This window comes from Poecilia mexicana, unplaced genomic scaffold, assembly GCF_051168715.1.
Source record: "Poecilia mexicana isolate PSO_F unplaced genomic scaffold, ASM5116871v1 scaffold_15, whole genome shotgun sequence".
NCBI classification, from domain to species: domain Eukaryota; kingdom Metazoa; phylum Chordata; class Actinopteri; order Cyprinodontiformes; family Poeciliidae; genus Poecilia; species Poecilia mexicana.
This window is the reverse complement of record NW_028263384.1, coordinates 29,384,945-29,403,731: the sequence shown is the minus strand read 5'-3', so window position 1 is coordinate 29,403,731 and position 18,787 is coordinate 29,384,945. Positions and strand designations below refer to the sequence as shown.

Sequence of the window (18,787 nt, the reverse complement as noted above, 5' to 3'; positions counted from 1 at the left end):
AAAGTAACTGATAACATGGGAAAAATGTATTGCTATAAATGAAACAATCTGCCAGTGGAACTAGAAGTGGGTTGCTAGGTAACAGGGCTGGGCTGGCTGGGGTTGCTAGGTAACGACATAATGCCCGTTGATTGTGAAATAAGTGGAACTAGAACTTTTTCATCAATATTAAGGAATTATTTACTTAAAACAGCTCTCCATCTTTCTTAAAAGTTACTTGTAAATTCGTTTTTTCTTATTTCAAGTGTATGAAGATACTTGCACTAGAAACTAAACCAAAATTACTTAGTAAGATTTTATGTTTTTGCAGTGAACCGCTAAAATTACACTCCTGTGATACCAAATTCTTGTTCTGGTGCAAATTGTGGATATCCACTAGGACAGGGGTGTCCAAAATGTGGCCCCTGACTTCAGTTCAAGAAGGATATAAATCTGGACCCCCAGTACAGGTATTTAAAAATGATCACAAACAAGTAAAATATTCTTACAATAGAAAACACTGGCTATAATCGGAGGTGGACAGAGTACCCAGAAATTGTGCTCAAGTTAAAGTCGAACTACTTCAACATATCTTTACTCAAGTATAAAGTAGCCATCCAAGAAATTACTCAGAGTAAAACTGTGTTTGGAAAAAGTCTACTCATGTTCTGATAACTGATCAAATTATCTATCCTTTAATATTTAAAAATTGTATAATCAGATGGACCAAAATATAACGTTAAGTGGAAATTTTGGTATTTTTAAAAATGACAATTCATATTTAAATAATCAGGCAAAAAATTATTCTAAATCAGTTTCTTTCAATAAAAAACTGATGAAACTTTAACAAATACTGCAGTGTCTGTTTCTGGTGAATTTTTGGTTTTTCTTTCAGTGGGTAGAAAATCCAGAATTTTTACTCAAGTAAGAGCAGAGATACTTCATAACTCAAGTGAAAGTAAAAAGTACAGAGTAGTAAAAATACTCCTAAAAGTAATTTTTTTGTAACTCGTTACTACCCAACTCTGTTAATAAGAAGTAAAAAGCCAGAGGAGCACAATGGAGGCAACATCTTGACTCTTGGCCTCTCGCCATCCCATCCTCCCAAATTCCAGCCTTCACCTTGACCAAACTTTGTTCACTTGCTAAATAAGGCACAGAAGCCAAGGCGCTACCTCATGGTGCGTGTGGTCTGCTGTAATTCAGGACGGCCCGTCGCCCACGCTCACACAGAAAAGCATTCTGAGATACAGCCGCAGAGCAAGACGCTGTTTAGACTACCCACAATCCCATCCAACTCTTCCCCCCGCAGGCAGACGGTCGGCCTGTGCCCCCGGACTGCGAGCGCTGTGAAACCTTTACTGTCAAAATGAAAATAAATGAGTTTAAGGAGCCGGAGAGGGAAAAGGTAAGAGGCAGCTCAGAAAGGAAAACTTTTCTGAGAACTGATCAAGCTGTGCTGAACGTTCAATGTTTAGCTGATGACACCATTTTTAAAGGATTTAGAAATGCTAGCAAACGACTATTAAAACAACTGAATGTCTTTGTCACATGAGTCAAAATCACCAAGTCAAATTGTGCAACTGTATGGTCAATGGAAACGCAGCTAGTGACTGTTAGATCAGGTGGAAGCGAAGTGTCAAAAGCACCTGTGTGTTTCAACAACACGCAAAAATCACAGCACCTTCTAGTGGCCTGGCATGACAACTACAGTCTTGACAAAGTGTGAAACTTTTCCCGAATCAACTTCTGAAAATACTGGCAGTTTCCAGTCAGCGGTCTCGTGTAAATGTCCCCTCATGCCGACGCTTTGTAAATCCAGTTAAAACTTTTCAGGAAGTTTGAAGTTACACAGGTGTGAAAGCAGACACAACACAAACCGCATGGCTGCAGGGTTGTTTACGAAAAGGAGGCTAGTGACGCCAAAAGAACATGCACATTATGACTATATGTCAAAATCACAGCGCCCTCCAGTGGCATGGCATGATAACTGCAGAAGACTTAAGACAGTCTTGTCTAAAGCATGAAATTTTTCCCAAATAAAAATAATGTTGGAAATCCTAAAGTGGGAAATGTTTAGTCTGAATTAACGTCAGACAGTGAGAAAGAAGCTCTACTGATTGTTTTAAAACAAAAAACCTGATAAAAGATCTGCAGTCCATGATACGTTTTGAATAGACAGCTTTCAGTTTTTCTGTTTGGTATTTTTTTATTTTCAACCATGTTCCTCTCCTCGTTTCCCCAGCTCTCACAGTCGCAGAATGATAATGATGCAGCTTACTCAAGAATGGGTGTGAACGCGGGCAAAGCACTGTGTCAACATTGCACAAACTGGAGCTAAACCTGTGAGTTATGAGCAAGTCACCATGAACCTTGTGAGTAAAATACAAGTAAAAGTGGAGAAAATGGCAAGAAGTGCCTTGTTTTGAAGGCTGGTCTCTGTTCCATGTGTTCACTTCACCGGACAAGGAGAGGCTTGTTTACCTGACAGGCGTCCAGTTCACAGTGTCTCCGTTTGGGAACGGTGACATCAGTGGAACAGTTTGGACCTCAAAGAGAAAACTGAGGTTAAAACCGGATAGAGAGCTTTTATTTGAAGAATATTGGAATTAACTTTAAAAAATGATAAACTTCTTCCACTGCTTACAGTAAAAAACAGAATTGCACAACAAATTCTGGAGTTATAATCCAGAGTAGGGAAATATAACTTTTAGTATTTATTTACAATTTAAGCAAAAAGAAATTACACTGAAAAAAACACATCATACCAAATATTTCTGTCAGTTTATAGTGCAAATATTTCAGAATATTTGGAATAACTTACAAGAAACTTTTCAATAAGATATATTTGTTTGTTTTAAGTCAATAATTCCTTTATATTGATAAAAAGTTCCAGTGGCCCAACACTGTTACCTAGCAACGCCAGCCAAGCCCAGCCCGTCACCTAGCAACCCAGTTCTATTTCCACTGGCTGGTTATTTCACTTATAACAGAACATTTTTCCCATGTTACAGGTGAAATAATCTACCATTGGAAATAGTACTTTATTTTATCAATGTTAAGGAATTATTGACTTAAAATGAGCTCCTGTTTCTTGCTGAAAAGTTACTTGTGAGTTAGTTTTGCCTCAGTGTGATAAGATATTTGGACTAGAAACTAGACAGAAATACTTGGCATGATTTTGTGTTTTTGAAGTGTACGACATTTGGACATCATATTAATGGTGCACAACATCCAAGTGAAATGATCTTTAATTTTATTTAGCTTTAAGAAGTAGCCATCAAATGCAGGAAAAGCTATTTATTCATATTTTAGCATTTGTTATCTTGTTATGGTCCAAAATGGAGATTAGTTTGACACCACCGATGCACAGTATTCCCAACTTGAAAAAAAGAATTAGAATAAATCATTCAAGGCCAAAAAATTAATATTCATTATCAGTATATGTAAACTTCTGATTGAACCTGAATGCTGTAAACCAAATATTCAACCTCCCAACTTACTAATACAGAGGAACCGTAGTATAAGTGATAATGGTGAGTTTGAAGGAAAACTAAGGGCTGTACTGCTGAGCATAAAAGAGAAATGTAATTCCCATTCTGCTGCTCAATCCTGGACTCTCTGGAGGAATCTGTTGAAGAACAAGTTGTGAAACGTCGCAAGTTGCAAAACATTCTGATTCTGGGTAGGCTGCCAAGTAAAATGAGTTTCTCCAAATACCTAAAGACCACAAAGCAAGAGTTGAAAAGCACATTTACTTTAACTTAATTAAAATTATTGTTATTTTTGCTTCTAAGCTTCCATTACTGTTGCCACCTTGCATCAAGTATGCCTGTATTTGTCCAACTGCTGTGGACCACCCACAGCGTACAGGAAGTGGCACAATTTCTACATTTAAAGTACAATAGAAAAACAAAATTTGCTCCGTCACATAACTGCATTTCCACAGTTATGCTGATTGAGCCCAACTCTACATTTCTGGTAAACTAGCCGAGAGTTTTGCAGTTTTAGTAGTTTTTAATTTCCACATCATAATGCCACAAAAAGCACCAGCAGTCATTTTTATATCCCTTTTTTTTACTGTTAGATTGGAAACAATCTGTCTGTTTACATCATTTTAAGGGGGACATATTATGCAAAAGTCACTTTTTGCATGTTTTTGTACTTCCATTTGGGTTTCGACTGCTTCTATAAACAGCAAAAGCACTTCAAAAATAGCTGATTTTTGGTAATAAGTTAGTGTTTTTTGGTGTCTGGAAAATGAGCTATTTAAAAATCTCCCCATTGCTAAGTTACTGCACCGTTGCCTAGCAACGCCAGCTGAGCTCAGCCCCATTACCTAGCAATCCAAGCAGAGTTTCAGCATCTTTGGTCAGTTGGTTTTATCTCTGTATGGATTGCACAATGGCTGCTGGAAAAGACAACTTTCTGCTCTACTAATGCTTTTCAAAGATGTAAGGTGGTCTAATTGCTCATCTGTTTGCAGCCATTTTCATGTGAGTGTAATCGTTGAATTGGCCAACAGCATTTAAATTGGTGGATTTAAAGTGGCAAGAGGCCCTAAAACGCTCTGAGCAGACTAAAACAATTTTCTGCAAAAATAATGTAATGAACATTCTCTTTTTCCAAATGTGTTTTCTGATTATTTTAAGACCCCAGAGTAGAAACAAAATGGCAATACTTTAAAAATTATAAATTTTCCATAGACAATATTCATGAACCATCTTGTCTTTGTTCAAATAGTCATGTAACATATGAGGCTTTAAATTAGTTTTATTGGCTAGACTGAGGCCAAACCCTGGAACTAGACAAACACAAATTGTCTAGAAGCAACAAATAAATAGATGTAGTAACTTCCTAAAGCTACGTAATGACGAGTGTGTAGCTGTCTTACCAAACAACAAAATCTCCCAGTGATTAATCTTCCAGGCGACATTGCTTATTAGAGCCTCCGCTATCCTGGAGTTTCCACGGTTTAGCGCGCTTCTTACAGTAAATGAAAGGACAGTGTTGCGCGTCCTCCGTAATGATCATGTGGCAGCCACATGGGTCCCACTATGACATCACCGCGGGCCAATCTGACAACACCAAAGCAGCCCATTCATAACTGCTCTTTAACTGGTGGTAAATAACGCTGGTGTACGTTAGACAGAGGATGCATTCATGACAAACAGACATGGGCCAGGATTCAGTACAGCACAAGACTTATTATGAACTCATCGTGTAAGAAATAACATTGGGTGGGACCTCCACCCATGTTGGTTTACCTGTTAAAAGATGTGAAAAAGTCTTAAAAGTACGTTTTAATAAATAATTTCATACCGAAAAAAATCATACTTTTAATTTAAGTACATTTATTCAGTGAAAGGGAAAAATGTAGTGTAATAAAAATTAAATGCAGGATACCTCGTTTCTATAAAATAAATGCCACTCGAAATTTTTGAATAATGACTTTTTAGCATCTTGGAGCTCTTAATTATTAATCAAAGGTTTCCTTGAAAATCCCCAAAATGAAAAACAAGAAAACAGGGTGTTCAAGTAAGGTAGAAAATGAATGAAATAAATAAGTCCCACTCCCAACTTCTCCATTATCTTAATTCTGAGCAATGAATGAAGAGTTTTAGGCTGTTTTCACTGCCAATAGTCTGATAGACTTGGTTCAAATGCAACATATGATGCAATTTCAGTTGCCATGGTTCTCTTCCACAATGCACTGCGTCAAACCAAACTATTGAAAAACCTGTTCCCCTCCTCGCCTGAGGGGGCGCTATACAAAGAACCCCTGAAAGAAGTGACATAAAACCCTCTAAAGAAGACACCGAGCATAACTTCCTTCTTCTTTAATGTAAACAAAAATGGAGTGGTGTCAGATTTTAGCGGTTATAGGATTTCTCATTTGTCTTTAGTTTCTCCAGGTAACGCTAGCTAGCGTTTGTTTTTGTTGTATTTACCTAGAATGCCCTGCGCTGCAGTCCACTTCCTCCATTTGGAGCAGTTTCAGGTCCGCTTGCCATTTGCATATACATTCAAAATGCACCAGGGTTCACTTCAATCGAATGAAGACCGAGGCTTGTAGGCGGACGTTTGATTTTTATGGTCCATATCAGAGTTTGATTATTTATTCACACCTCCTCAAACGAACTGGACTTTCTAGGCAAACGGACTGGAGTTCGATTAAAGTGGACCAGGCAGGGTTGGTGTGAATCCACCTTCAGTCAGAACTTAAACGTAGACAGCAGAAAAAATACAGTCACCTTCCTAAAAAAATGGCCTGTCATTCTCTTTTGCCAAAATCACTTCTGGCACAGAATAACTCAGGCCTTTATTTTAGGAGGGTGACGATGTGGACTGATTGATTTTTTGGCTCCCTTCCCCCAGCATGTAAAAAAGACTGAGCAAGCCGAGTCTCACACCTCTCCTTTTGCCCTTCTTGCAGGAAAAAAATTGTTTCCCATCACCCTTGATGCAGAGTGGTTGCCACGGTGATGGGAATTTTCAGGATAAAAAAGGCAGATTTGCCTCTGCTTGGTGTTCTAGTTGTTAGTTGTGTTAGTTTTGAAGCCGTTTTCCCCACACACCACCTTGTGTCTCATTTAGAAATCATGGCAGGGAGGCAGAGTGAGAGCATGGTGTGATGCAGCAGCTGGCCATGTGCTCTTCCTACACGTGCTGCAGTGCTGCAGTATTCTGCAACAATTGGTCTGTTCAGTCATTGACGCCTCGCTGTGCTGCAGCTTTCAGAGGAGAAAAAAAATCATATCTCATAATGAAGTGAGTTTGCAAAATTAGAGTTTGGGAAAATAATGAGTGTGCATGTTTACAGAGATAAGGAAAATCAGGACAGGCGCCAAAGACAGACAGGGTGAGTCCCAGATTGGATCTTATCAGATGTGGGAAGTTAAACGAGGACAGAGTCAGAGACCACACCAATAACACATATTTATTTTGCAGAAACAGAGCTGAGGAACAGCTAAAAAAAAAAAACAAGCTCTGCAAGAGGGTGGACAGACGTGCACAGGTGCTGCAGGAGAGAGACGACCGAGAAGGAAGAGAAACAGACAAGAAGGGAGAGGAGGAGGGAGCCAGTGGGGGGAGTGAGGCGAGGTGGAGGAGGAGACTGCAGAAGGAAAAAGGAGTGGGAGAGCAATTCCCAAACAGCTGTCCAGCAGACGTCCGAGTCATCCGGAGCGCAGCGCCCGGAGGCGGATACAGAAGGCAGGACAGTGTCAGCGCGCCGCAGGAGCAGCACTGCAGCACACACACTCACAGATACACACTTCATCCTGAGGGATACCGGAGCAGGATTCAGATCCAGCCGAGGTAAGGGAGAGATGTTTGACCTCACACTGCGATGCTAACATGATCCGAGTGATGCTGCAGGAGATTTGCTGCTGACATGCATGTCTGTGGGGGGTTCCTCTGAGAAAATGGTTTGAACCATAAAACTATGATCAAGCATTTATAAAAATCTCTGCTTTGCTTTCATTCATGCAACCTTACAGTAAAACCGCATCAGATTCTTAAGATTGTGCTTTTCTTTATTACTACATCTTCCATACCAGTTCTGCACATTCAACATTTCATTTGTCTAAACGTTCAGCTTCTTCAGGAGAATTCTGCTGTATCTTTTTGCATTTTCAGCTTTCATACTTTTTATAATATTTTAACTTTTATGCAGATTTTGGCTCCACTGAAATTCAGTAAAAACTTTACCTTCAACAGCCTGTTTATTCTGCCTACTTCAGTCTAGAAACATAATTCAACTTTTAAAAAAATCACAAGATGTTAAGGTATTTTCATATTATTCAGCTTTTTGATTTGAGTTTTTTATATTTTATGCAATTTTGTTTTTTTTTACAATGGCAGAATTCTTAAACTGACATTGGGCTTTTGTTCACTGCTTTTTCACAAACAAATTGCTGCTGTTCATACATCTCTCACTCTACAGAAATAATTTATACATCAAAATGTAGCCATGGCTGTCTCCTTTGACGAAATATGAGCATCATTGCTGTAGGTTTTACGGTTTTCTTTCAAACACCTCTGGAGTTCAGGCATATCACAACTTCCTCCATTGGGCTCCATATAAAATATTCAGAACTCCACAAAATTCAGCTAAAACTTTCTGCTCTTTAAGACTCTCCTACTTCTGGAAACTTCAACCTAAAAACTCCATTCAGCTTTTAAACAAGTCACAAGATGTAAACCTATCTTCATGTTATTCAGCATTATGATATCTTTTACGGTTTTTCTAAACTCACGATTTAAGTTTTATGCAAATTTTTCTCTGTTTTCAGATTTACAATGAAATCCAATGGCGTAATTCTTCAACTGGCAGAGCCCGCACTCTAGCAACTTACGCTTTTTCAGCTTTTAGTAATTCTTCACAAACAAAATGCTGCTGTTTGTACATATTTCACTCCACAGAAATAATTTATGCATCAAAATGTAGCCACAGGTGTCTGCTTTGAGTAAATATAAGAATCAGTGGTGTAGGTTTTATGGTTTACTTTCAAGCACTTCTGGAGTGCAGGCATGTCACCCCTTCCTCCATTGGGCTCCATATAAAATATTTTCAGCTCTGTCCGTCTAGTCAGCTGTCCTCAGTTTCCCTTCAGCTGTTTTCAGCTCTCTTCAGCAGCTTCTTTCAGCAGATTAGCATTCTCATGGCTGTTTCGCGAGGAACAGCAATTTTTCTAGTATCCCTGTTTTCCAGGAGACATTCATATTCTGGCTTCACGCTTGTAAAGAAAGCTTGTTTGCTCTGCAGAGCTGCTCTTGGTTTTTATTTCTACCAAGTCGAGGATTTTGAAGAGGCCTTTAGCGATACACAAGAAGAACAGTGTTGATTTTTGCCGGCACATGTTGACATTCTCTTCATGTTCAAGCGCTTTGATTCAGTTCCCCTGCTTGCATCTGCCAAGCAAAACTCTGGCAAGTGCTGGCCATACATGCGGGTGGCACGAGGGGAGTGAGAAAGAAACACAGAACAAATACTCCACCCTGCTATTCATCCAAGCCACTGGACTCTTTGAAAGCAAGGCCTTTGCCTATAATTGAGGAAACAGCTCATTGCATTTTGTATTTTGTAAGGCTGCCATTACCCTCTGTGGCATGTTCTTTTTATAACAACCCCAAACAGAGGGTCTTTCTGAAATGCAAAGGCGTGACCCAAGTCAAGGTCATAGTTTGACATCAAGAGGGGGATTCGGTAGCATCATTGTTGTTTTATAGAGAGCATGGGAGGAGCTGGACTCTTTTTACTTCCAAATTCTCCCAAGAAAGGCACCATGTAGATTAAAGTATGGTGGTTTTTTGTGTGTGAAAGGTCACTCTGGTCATCCTTCGATGGATATTTTGGGAAGTGCACTGTATCTATTTTTAAAAAGAAGGTAGCAGCTGCTTGCAGACTGTAAAGCATCAGCAAACTGAAGCGTTTATTTAGACTACAGTAAGATTACGCTGCATCTCAGAATAATACCGAGCTGCTGATATCACAAGCGCCTTTAAGGTGTCCAGAAATACCCGGGCAGATCACGAGCTATTAGCTTAATTACCTGATACCGGCTCTATATTTATCGGCCTCCACACTCAAAGCTTCATCACCTCGCATGCATTGCCTCGCCTTCCAGTTTTAAAGTGGCTGGAGTGGCTCCAGATCCCTGCATGTCCAGACAGACACTTTGCTGACCCAATGACACTGTTTTCTTCCTGCACCACTCCCGTTATGACTGCATGACTGCTTGGGCAAGCATTTCTAAGAGGAAGCTGCCATCAGCTTTCCATCTTCCCAGGAGGTGTAAATGAAACCCAGGGCTGCAATCTGTGGTGGCGACACCACTTAGATTATACTTCGCAGCACGTGCCGAGTTGGTTTAAGTTTTGGAGTCGATCCAAAAGCATGGTGTGAATCTAGGGCTTGTTTTGCTAGAATACACCTGTTCAACTGTTAACAGCCTACACTGACTCGTGAAATCACTCAGTCAGCAACTTCAATTAAGTTTGTCTGTTATTCAGCATAGAAGTCTCCAGCGTCACATTTTTATCAATCTGATAATTATGAATTTGCATTTTGATCCCTAGCCAGGTTGACAAACTATTTTTGAACATATTGTATTGGTAAGATTGCTATGTGATTTATAAAACTGCTAACTGAATACTAGCCTGGTAAAAATCAGCCCCTTTGCAACTGTACTGATGTTTTAAGTTTTATCCAATCGTTAACATTAACATAATGCTCTAGTTCGACACTATAAGGCTTACTAGAAATTGCATCCGCAGTGCAAGTGTTAATGTTAATTCACTGCAAAAACTAAACTACAGGCAGATTTCAATGCTAAAACAGCAAAGAAATTTGGTTTGGTTGAAATTTAGTCACAGAAATTTGCTTCAATGGGAGAAATCTCATCTCATCAAAGCTGGAAAACTGATGGGAGATGAGTCTACTGGAAACTGCATAGAAGGGCAATGGCCATGCTCATTAAGTCTTCCAGAAAAAACACAATGACAACATAATTTAATCCCATAATATGCAATGCCGATACTCTGTATGTGCTGCTGAAAATCTGTTCAACAAGAAGGCTTGAAGCGGCTCCAACTATCGGCAGCATGACCTATTTTCTGTTTAATTCAATAAACAATAATTTGACTAAATAGTGGGGGGACTCTTTCATCCTCAAATGGTCAAAGGATTCTTAAATATAAGAATAAAGTAATAATCAAACCATATATCAGCTTCATTACTTTACACTTAAACCAACCTAATTCACATGGTGAAATAGGAAACTTTGAGACCAGCTTTAACAGATTATGGTTTCATTAAAGCTAAGGCATTGAAGACCGGCATCTAATTATAATTTCTCTCATGTTTTGCTGATGTCCCCTTGAATTCCAGTCATTCCTGCCCAGCTGACCCTCCAGCATGAAGCCTGACGCGAAGGTCAGTTGTTCAGGCTTTCACTGTATTAGTTGCCTTCTCATAGACAGCAAGTGGAAACCTTAGAGTACCCATATTGGATTACTCCAAACTTTTAAGCTGTTTCAGGGCAAATGACCAAGCTGTGTAAAAGTGTTTTATAAAACATATATCTTTAATATAATGTTAATTGCCAGTAAAAAAGCAATTACTCGGAAATGAATGATGAAATACCTGCACTCCATGAACATTCTTTGAATGGAAGAACTGACATTTGCATTGAGACTGAAACAGGACAGACTTGAGGAATGTTGGACAATATAGTAGACTTTCATCTGAAACTGATGAAAATGTTCTTTAGCTTCTCTCTTCTGTTAAGATAATCTGTTTTATTGTATTGAAGTTTCGTTTCATTGTTTTTCTTTTTCAACTGTTCTAAGCGAAAATAAAATAAAACAAAAAGAATAAAATGTACTGGATATTGACTAACCACATGAAAGAGTATACATAGCTCTCACTAGGCGTTACATGGCTGTGAACTTTGTAACTGGCAGCCATCTTGGCAGGCAGTTGCTATGACAACAATGCCACAAGCCTAGAACTAGCTCTCACTTCATTCCTATAACATAAACAAATATGTTACAACAATTACTCAATTACAATTTTTGAGTAGTCTAACCCACCTCTGTGTAAATACTAAGATAAATATCAGTGATTTACTGTAGTATTTGCTGCCAAACTAGCATAATTAGCTAGGCTAATGCAACTTTTACCTGCTAGCTAAGACGGACATGTAGCCTATATGTTTGTTACAACATTTACTTACTCTGCCAGTCACCAGAGTTTGTACATCTTTTACAAACATTGATTGTATTCACCCATTTTGTACGTACTCTTCCTGTTCACTAAGTAGTCAACTATATCGCAGTAGGAGATTGGAAGCAGATTGTCCGCCATCGTCTGACATATTTTCCTTCTCCGTCTCATACGGGTCAATCCTGACAGCAGCCATTTTGTTCATGAATGTTTCTCTCACACATTGGTCAAGATATTTTCTTTTTGTTTGTATCGAACCGCATGCACTTGCTTACCAAGATGGTGCAGATCACTTCTGCTTCAGATTGGGAACTCTGAATACACGTCAGGATTCATACAGTCCAATGGAAAGACAATTGTAAAATATTGTTTTACAAGATGAGAACAGATGATTCACATCTTCATGTTGTTCCTAAATAAAAATTTGAATTTAAAAACAACCAAGTGCAGTTTTTGCTGTATTTCCTCCTACTAACTTCTACCTCATCCTACTTTCTGCCTCACGCGTGTCACACCTTTCACCGCCGCCTCTCACCAACACTCTCACCAACCCTTAAGTTAAATTCCCATTCAACACGCTCGCACACATCCTGCCGGCTGTCAGAGCTATATTTAACACCAATGAGCTCATTGAGTGATAAACTGAGATTTCGCCTCGTAAACCTCATTTTCAAATAACGGAGGAGTTGTGACGAGAGCAGCGGCCGTTTGGATTCAAACCCCCAGTGTGTGTGTGTGTGTGTGTGTGTGTGTGTGTGTGTGTGTGTGTGTGTGTGTGCGTCCCTTAATGGCCTTCCTGAAGAAACACAAACTTGTTAAGTGACTCAGATAAGGAGGGAATGGCGGTTCGGTTGGCTGCTGCAGGAATGTGGATGTTTTCCTGAGTGAAATGTAAGGTGTGGACCAGTCTGGCCAGGCACTCTGCTAATTAAATATGCCTATAAATGGGAACGCGCTCGTCTTGCTCACAGGCTGTCACCTCCCTTCAGCCACAAGCTGTTTTACTGACTGTTCTTCTATTCCATTAGTTTCTAAACTTGGTGACATTCTCCAACGGGTTTAAAATGGAAAATGTCCTCAATTTGACCAAACATGTTTTAACCAGAAATTCACCTGACACACACCTGCTGTTTCTGTTAAAGTTTCATAAATTTTACATTGAAACAAACTGATTTACAAACATTTACTTTTGCCTGATTTTATTTTTTTTTAATTATTGTCATTTAAGAGTGAAGAATGACATTTAAGTGCCATTCTTCACTCTTAAAATTGTCACTTAACTTTATATTTTGGTCCATCTGCACTGCAAAAATACAACTCCTACCAAGTATATTTGGTCTAGTTTATAGTGAAAATATCTTAGTTTGTCTTATTTCAACTATATTAACATAAAAGGAACTTTTAGCAATATATATAGAGGCTTGTTTTAAGTAAATTATTCCTAATATTGTTGAAAAAGTGCTCGTTCCACTGGCAGATTATTGAACTTATTTCACAATCGTTACCTAGCAACGCCAGCCAAGCCCAGCCGTTACCTAGCAACCCAGTTCTACTGGCAGATTATTTCACTTATAAAAAGACATTTTTCCCATTTTACAAGTTAATTTATCTGCCAATGAAAAATACTTTTCATCAATAATAAGGAAGTATTTACTTAAAACAAACTCCCGTTTCTTGCTGAGAAGTTACGTTCAAGTTTGTTTATTCTTATTTCAAGTATGATAAGATATTTGCACTAGAAACTAGACAAAAATATTTGGTAAGATTTTATGTTTTTGCAGTGCAGATGGACCAAGATATAAAGTTAAGTGAACACTTTGGTATTTTAAGGACCAAAATGACAATAATTCATATAAATAATGTAATTTTTAAATATTAAATGACTGGTCATTTGATCAGTTACTTGAATAGACCTTTTACCAAATACTTTTTTACTCTTACTTGGGTGGCTATTCTTGACTTTACTTGAATAAAAATATGTTTAAGTAGTGTTACTCTAAGTTGAGTAAAAGTTTTGGAAGTTCTACCCACCTCTGATCTTATGGTTACAACAGATTTGCTCCTCAAAGAAAAAACAGTCCACATTCTGCATCCTGTTCCCTCCTAAGATGCCTTTGCTCTGTAATTCTTCACTCTTATCTCTCACACAATCCCCGTAAAGCCCTGTAAACCCTGTTCCTCCCCTCTTTGCCCTCCTCTAGTGCAGCTCTTTCTATCATGCTGGAGCAGTAGCTTGCTCCAAAAACAGGCTGCCCTGCTCTGATCCCCCTCTCTGCCTCCGCTCGCCCCAATCTGCAGCCCAGCTGTTCCACATTAGCACATCCAGAGCTGGCGCAGACCAGAAGATGTGTAAATGCAGCAGCAAAGTCCGCAGATTTAGGCCTGATCCTCCTTTGCTCTCAAATGCGAGACAAGAGGATTTTTTCCTAACTCTTTAAGGATGCTGAAAGTTTATTTCTGGGGCGTGTGGTAATTATTTCTTTCTAATAAATCCGTCATACTGCAGCAAACAGTAGCTAAGCCTGCAGTAGCATCTTCCTGATACTTTAACATCTCCAATCTGATCAATGCATTTTATATGTAAACGTATAAAAGGGGATGAAATGAACAACAGAGTATTACGGCCATAAAAAATAAAAAAAAATTAAACTATGAGAATAAAGTCACAAAATTACAAGAATAAAGTTGTATGAAAATAAAAAATAATGAGAATGAAGTGGTAATACTTAGAGAATACAGTCAGAATTTTAAGAAAACAGTATGAAAATAAAAGGGAAAAAAATTAGAGTAAGGTGATATTTTTAAAATAAAATTACATAAGAATAAAGTTGTAATAATGAGAATAAAGTCATAATATTACAACAATAAAATTTTAATATTTGATCAGTTACTAAACTTTATTACAGGATTGAAGTTGTATGAGAATAAAGTCGAAATATTATGACATTAATAAAGTCAACATCGGTGTCATTATTTGGTAAATAATGGGACTTTCACTGGAAAGTTCCACTAAAACACACATTAAAATGGTCATGTTCATGAAGACTGTCATGGTGTTGCATCATGTTTTATGACAGTCATGAAAGTTTTTCCCAGATTTCTCTGTAAACTTTTGAAAACTCACGTTTTTGTCTCTGTTTTGTCTGATTTCAGAAAAGTGTCCCCTCTCTGCTGCCGACTGGTGAGCCGTTTCCAGATCAATGCCGCCATTATTCCTGGACTCCTGCGTGCAGCGAGAGTTTCTGAGAATGTAACTGAAGCCCCTCCGCTGGGGAACCGTAACGTCCAGACCTGCAGAGCGTTTTCATCCTAAACATCCGACGCAATCTCCCAACAAACAGCCATGCCGGCCAAAGCTCCCATTTACCTGAAACCCATCAGCAGCAAGAAGGGGAAAAAATGTCGGCTGAGAGACATTTTGTCTCCTGACATGATCAGTCCTCCGCTTGGCGACTTCCGCCACACCATCCACATCGGGAAAGGCGGAGAACGAGACGCCTTCGGAGACATGTCCTTCCTCCAGGGGAAGTATGAGCTTCTGCCTGGAAAAAAGGACGTCCACGCTCACTATGGCAACCAAAGTGAGTATCTGCGAGCGCACAGCACAAGTGACGCCTCCTTCGCCGAAACGCCCTCACCGGTCCTCAAGAATGCAATCTCACTCCCAACCATTGGAGGCAGCCAAGCGCTCACCCTCCCGCCTATCTCCTCCACCGTCTTCCCGGTGCCAGCAGATCCGCTGGAGGACGTTATGAGTCCATCGCCTCCTCTGAAAGCCGAAAACCCCGATGAGCTAGAGATGCTGCAGATGGACGCCCTACTGAGGTCCATGGACGTCTTCGACAGCGAGCCTTCGTCGCCTTTCGCCGATCTCCAGTCGAAACCTGACGTCCTTTTAGACCTGCTGGAAGGCGCGAACAAGTCAACCTTGAAGGCAGTTGCTAAGGCTAACAAGCTAAACAAGAGCGAGGGCAGGTTTGAGAAGCCGTCGCCATATTTCATCAGCGACGATAGCTTGCGCAAAGCTAATGGTAGCTTAAACAGCAACGCTAGCAGCGACAGCTACGACAGCTTCGACAACAAGATGGACTTCCAGAACATCGACGTCTTCAACCGAAACGGATACTTTAACAGTGACATTACCGTGGGATTCAAGCAGGAGCTGTCCAAGTGCAACAAGGACTGGGTGGACAGGGACAGCGGCGTGGAGGAGGGACGCATTAGCGATTTTGAATTTGAGCTTTCCAAGGAGAAAAGCGGCTCGCAGGACTCCCTCAGCCAGATCACGGGGTCGCTCCTCTCCCTGGAATTGGACCTGGGCCCGTCCATCCTGGACGACGTGCTCAACATCATGGATAAACCTGCAGCGAAGAGCCGGCCTTAAGCTGCGCCGCGACGGACAAGTAGGGAATCGCTAAAATTAAGACTTATGAGTAATCAAAATGGTGTCTGGATATATCATTGAGATGAAAATCAGCTACAGTAGACAAAGCTGCTTATGTTTTTATTGTCAAAACTTATAAGTATTCTAGCTTCTATGGAGTCTTTATGTTTGTTTCCACCCCGGCAGCATGTTCAGGATGCATGTGCTTTTGTTTCACCTCCGTTGTGCCTTTGATTTTCAGCTGAACATTTTCATGTTCTCCTGTTGTCCTCCAGGTTAACAGAGAACATTTTCAGTTTATCTAATAATGCACTTTTTGTTGTTCAACACATGGTTTCAATTTACTTTCACATAACCTATGCATATTTGTGTTTTTGACATTGTAACACAAATAAATTAATTTTTCCTATTTTGTGTCCTTATTTAGCAGATACAGTCATGGTAAAAAAGAAGTATAACCTTGATTTTGTTTTGTTGGGGTCTTTATCTATTAAAATATACTGCTCAAAAAAATAAAGGGAAAGCTCAAATAACACATCCTAGATCTGAATGAATGAAATATTCTCATTGAATACTTTGTTCTGTACAAAGTTGAATGTGCTGTCTACAAAATCACACAAAAATCATCAATGGAAATCAAATGTATTAACCAATGGAGGCCTGGATTTGGAGCCACACACAAAATTAAAGTGAAATGTTCCCTTTATTTTTTTGAGCAGTATATTATGTTAAGTGCTTAAAACAAATAGATCCACTAAGAAAAAGAACGATGAAGCCAAAATGGAGAAGCTGAGTGAAAAAATTTAAGTTTGACTGAGTTAGATGATGAAATTTTGAGATCTCAGAATGTTTTTTTTAGTAAAAACAACATTCCTGATTTCTGAAGAAAACGCAACTCTTGAGATTGTCAGAAATTTTCTAGAAAAAAAAAGGAAATTTGAGGTTGAAAAGTCAAACATTTTTAACTTTTGTAACTCAGAAATTTCCAAATTTTTTTCTATAAATGATATTTAGTACATAAGTGTGATTGACAGCATTAAGCCCCGCCTCCTGGCTCTTATTGGTTGTTTTTGGTGCATCTCTTTAGACGGCAATAGGGTATATGCCACGAGAGGTGGTGACGTATTTCCAATTGAATTTATTCCACATAGGTTGGTTCCGGGTCCTGCTTGCTCCTATTGTTCTTGGCCGAAGCTGCAAGATCTGTACCATGAAAAAGATGCAAAACTTAAAATATCTGTGAGCTGCTGGTACAACAACTGAGTTTTGTGGTGTGCTGTTGTGCCCAGTAATTAGTCGGTACCATCCAGTGCTTAGTTTTTTCATTTTCCAGCTGATATCAAGGCGACAGCGGACTGTAGCCAAAACTTAGCCACTACAGCTAACACGCGGTTTGTAGCTGCCTGCTATTTCAAAGCTTGAGGATATTGAAGATCCAGCGTCAGAAATGGGAAGATGGGGGATATAAAGGGAGTTGTATGTGGTTCGTTTAGGGAATAATTTGTTGGAGGAAAATAATGCCGGAGGAAATCCACTGCAACGGGAACAGGCTGAGAACAGAGGCAGCGATTCGGCACAAGGTAAGTCAATACGTGTGTGTTGATGTGCGTTTATGTTATATGGAGTATGAAATTATTTTTAGGCAACTCCTTAGTTTTTGTTTATGTGACAATTATATAAAATACATTTAACATGCAGTCGGAGCGATACCGAGCACGGTAATTTAAAAACAGCCGAGAGCAGCAATGCTCCAAACCACACAAGAAGTCAGTCAGATTAAGGTCCAAAACCTTCGCTTTACAGCCGTTTAAGTGGCACCGACCCACATAAAAAACCCACAGAACAAATGGTGCAAATCACGTATTTCCCGAATCCCGAATATATGATTATCTACCTTTGCTGTTTCATCATTATTATCCACGTTAGAGTGAATTTTTCCACTTGGCTGCTATCATCTGTTCTTGCGTTACACAAAGTAATTTCTCTTTTTTTCCCTCTGAGATTCTGCTTAGAAAATGAGGTTATGAAGTTACATCCTCCTGCTGCTTTTTGTTTTTAAAATGGTTAACGGTTACTGTGGGCAAATCCAGCAAGGACCAAGTGAAAAACTCCATCTCTAACACAGAGTGACCTGTGCACCGGAAGCAGGCTACGTGGAAAAAAATGCGGAAGTGCTAAAACGGAAGTCCGTGGCATATACCCCATAGTAGCTCAGAAAGAAGGTTTCTCTTTTCACAGATTATGTCTCAAACTGTCACAACATGGTGACAGTTTTAACAAATATGTAAACATTTTTTATAAAAGCTACCTGCTGCAACTTTAATTAAAAGAACATGAACTTTCTCATTCCTCCATTAGAACCATAGAGGGACACAGAAAGGGTGCAAAACTTACAAACAATCCCAGCAGGAAACAAATAAGTCTCAAGCTGCGGGATGGAGCCACAGAGCGTATTTATTGTGCTGCCTCTCACATTCCTGACATTCTGCCTCCTTGCCCTGCTGTGGGAGCCTCCGTGGGCCTTCATGGGCCCGGCGAGGCGCCTGCTCCATGTGTTAGCGTGGGACAGGCGCACAGCGGAGGGGAGCGTCTGACATTCCTTGGATTCCAGCCACAAGTGTCCAGGACCGGACATAAATCAGCTGTTTCAAGTGAGGAGGAAGGGACACGTGATCCATCAGCCGTAAAGAACA

At 39.7% G+C, this 18,787-nt stretch overlaps 1 protein-coding gene across 2 annotated transcripts; it reads left to right on the top strand.

Annotated features, from left to right (window-relative positions):
- The first annotated feature begins 6,884 nt into the window (after nt 1–6,884).
- On the top strand, nt 6,885–16,503 carry cdc42ep3 (CDC42 effector protein (Rho GTPase binding) 3). 2 transcript variants are annotated; one of them, XM_014978794.2, is made up of 3 exons: nt 6,885–7,299; nt 10,874–10,918; nt 14,864–16,503. In XM_014978794.2, exon 3 carries the CDS (start codon nt 15,054–15,056, stop codon nt 16,092–16,094), a length of 1,041 nt encoding a protein of 346 aa, XP_014834280.2. In that variant the 5' UTR covers nt 6,885–7,299; nt 10,874–10,918; nt 14,864–15,053; the 3' UTR covers nt 16,095–16,503. The 2 variants fall into 2 exon arrangements, with proteins under 2 accessions (XP_014834280.2, XP_014832123.2); XM_014976637.2 differs by lacking the exon at nt 10,874–10,918.
- The last annotated feature ends 2,284 nt before the right edge of the window (nt 16,504–18,787 follow it).

Bases quoted from the DNA above. Each gene is read 5' to 3' on its own strand.
- cdc42ep3 (XM_014976637.2), top strand. From the start codon at position 15,054: ATGCCGGCCAAAGCTCCCATTTACCTGAAACCCATCAGCAGCAAGAAG.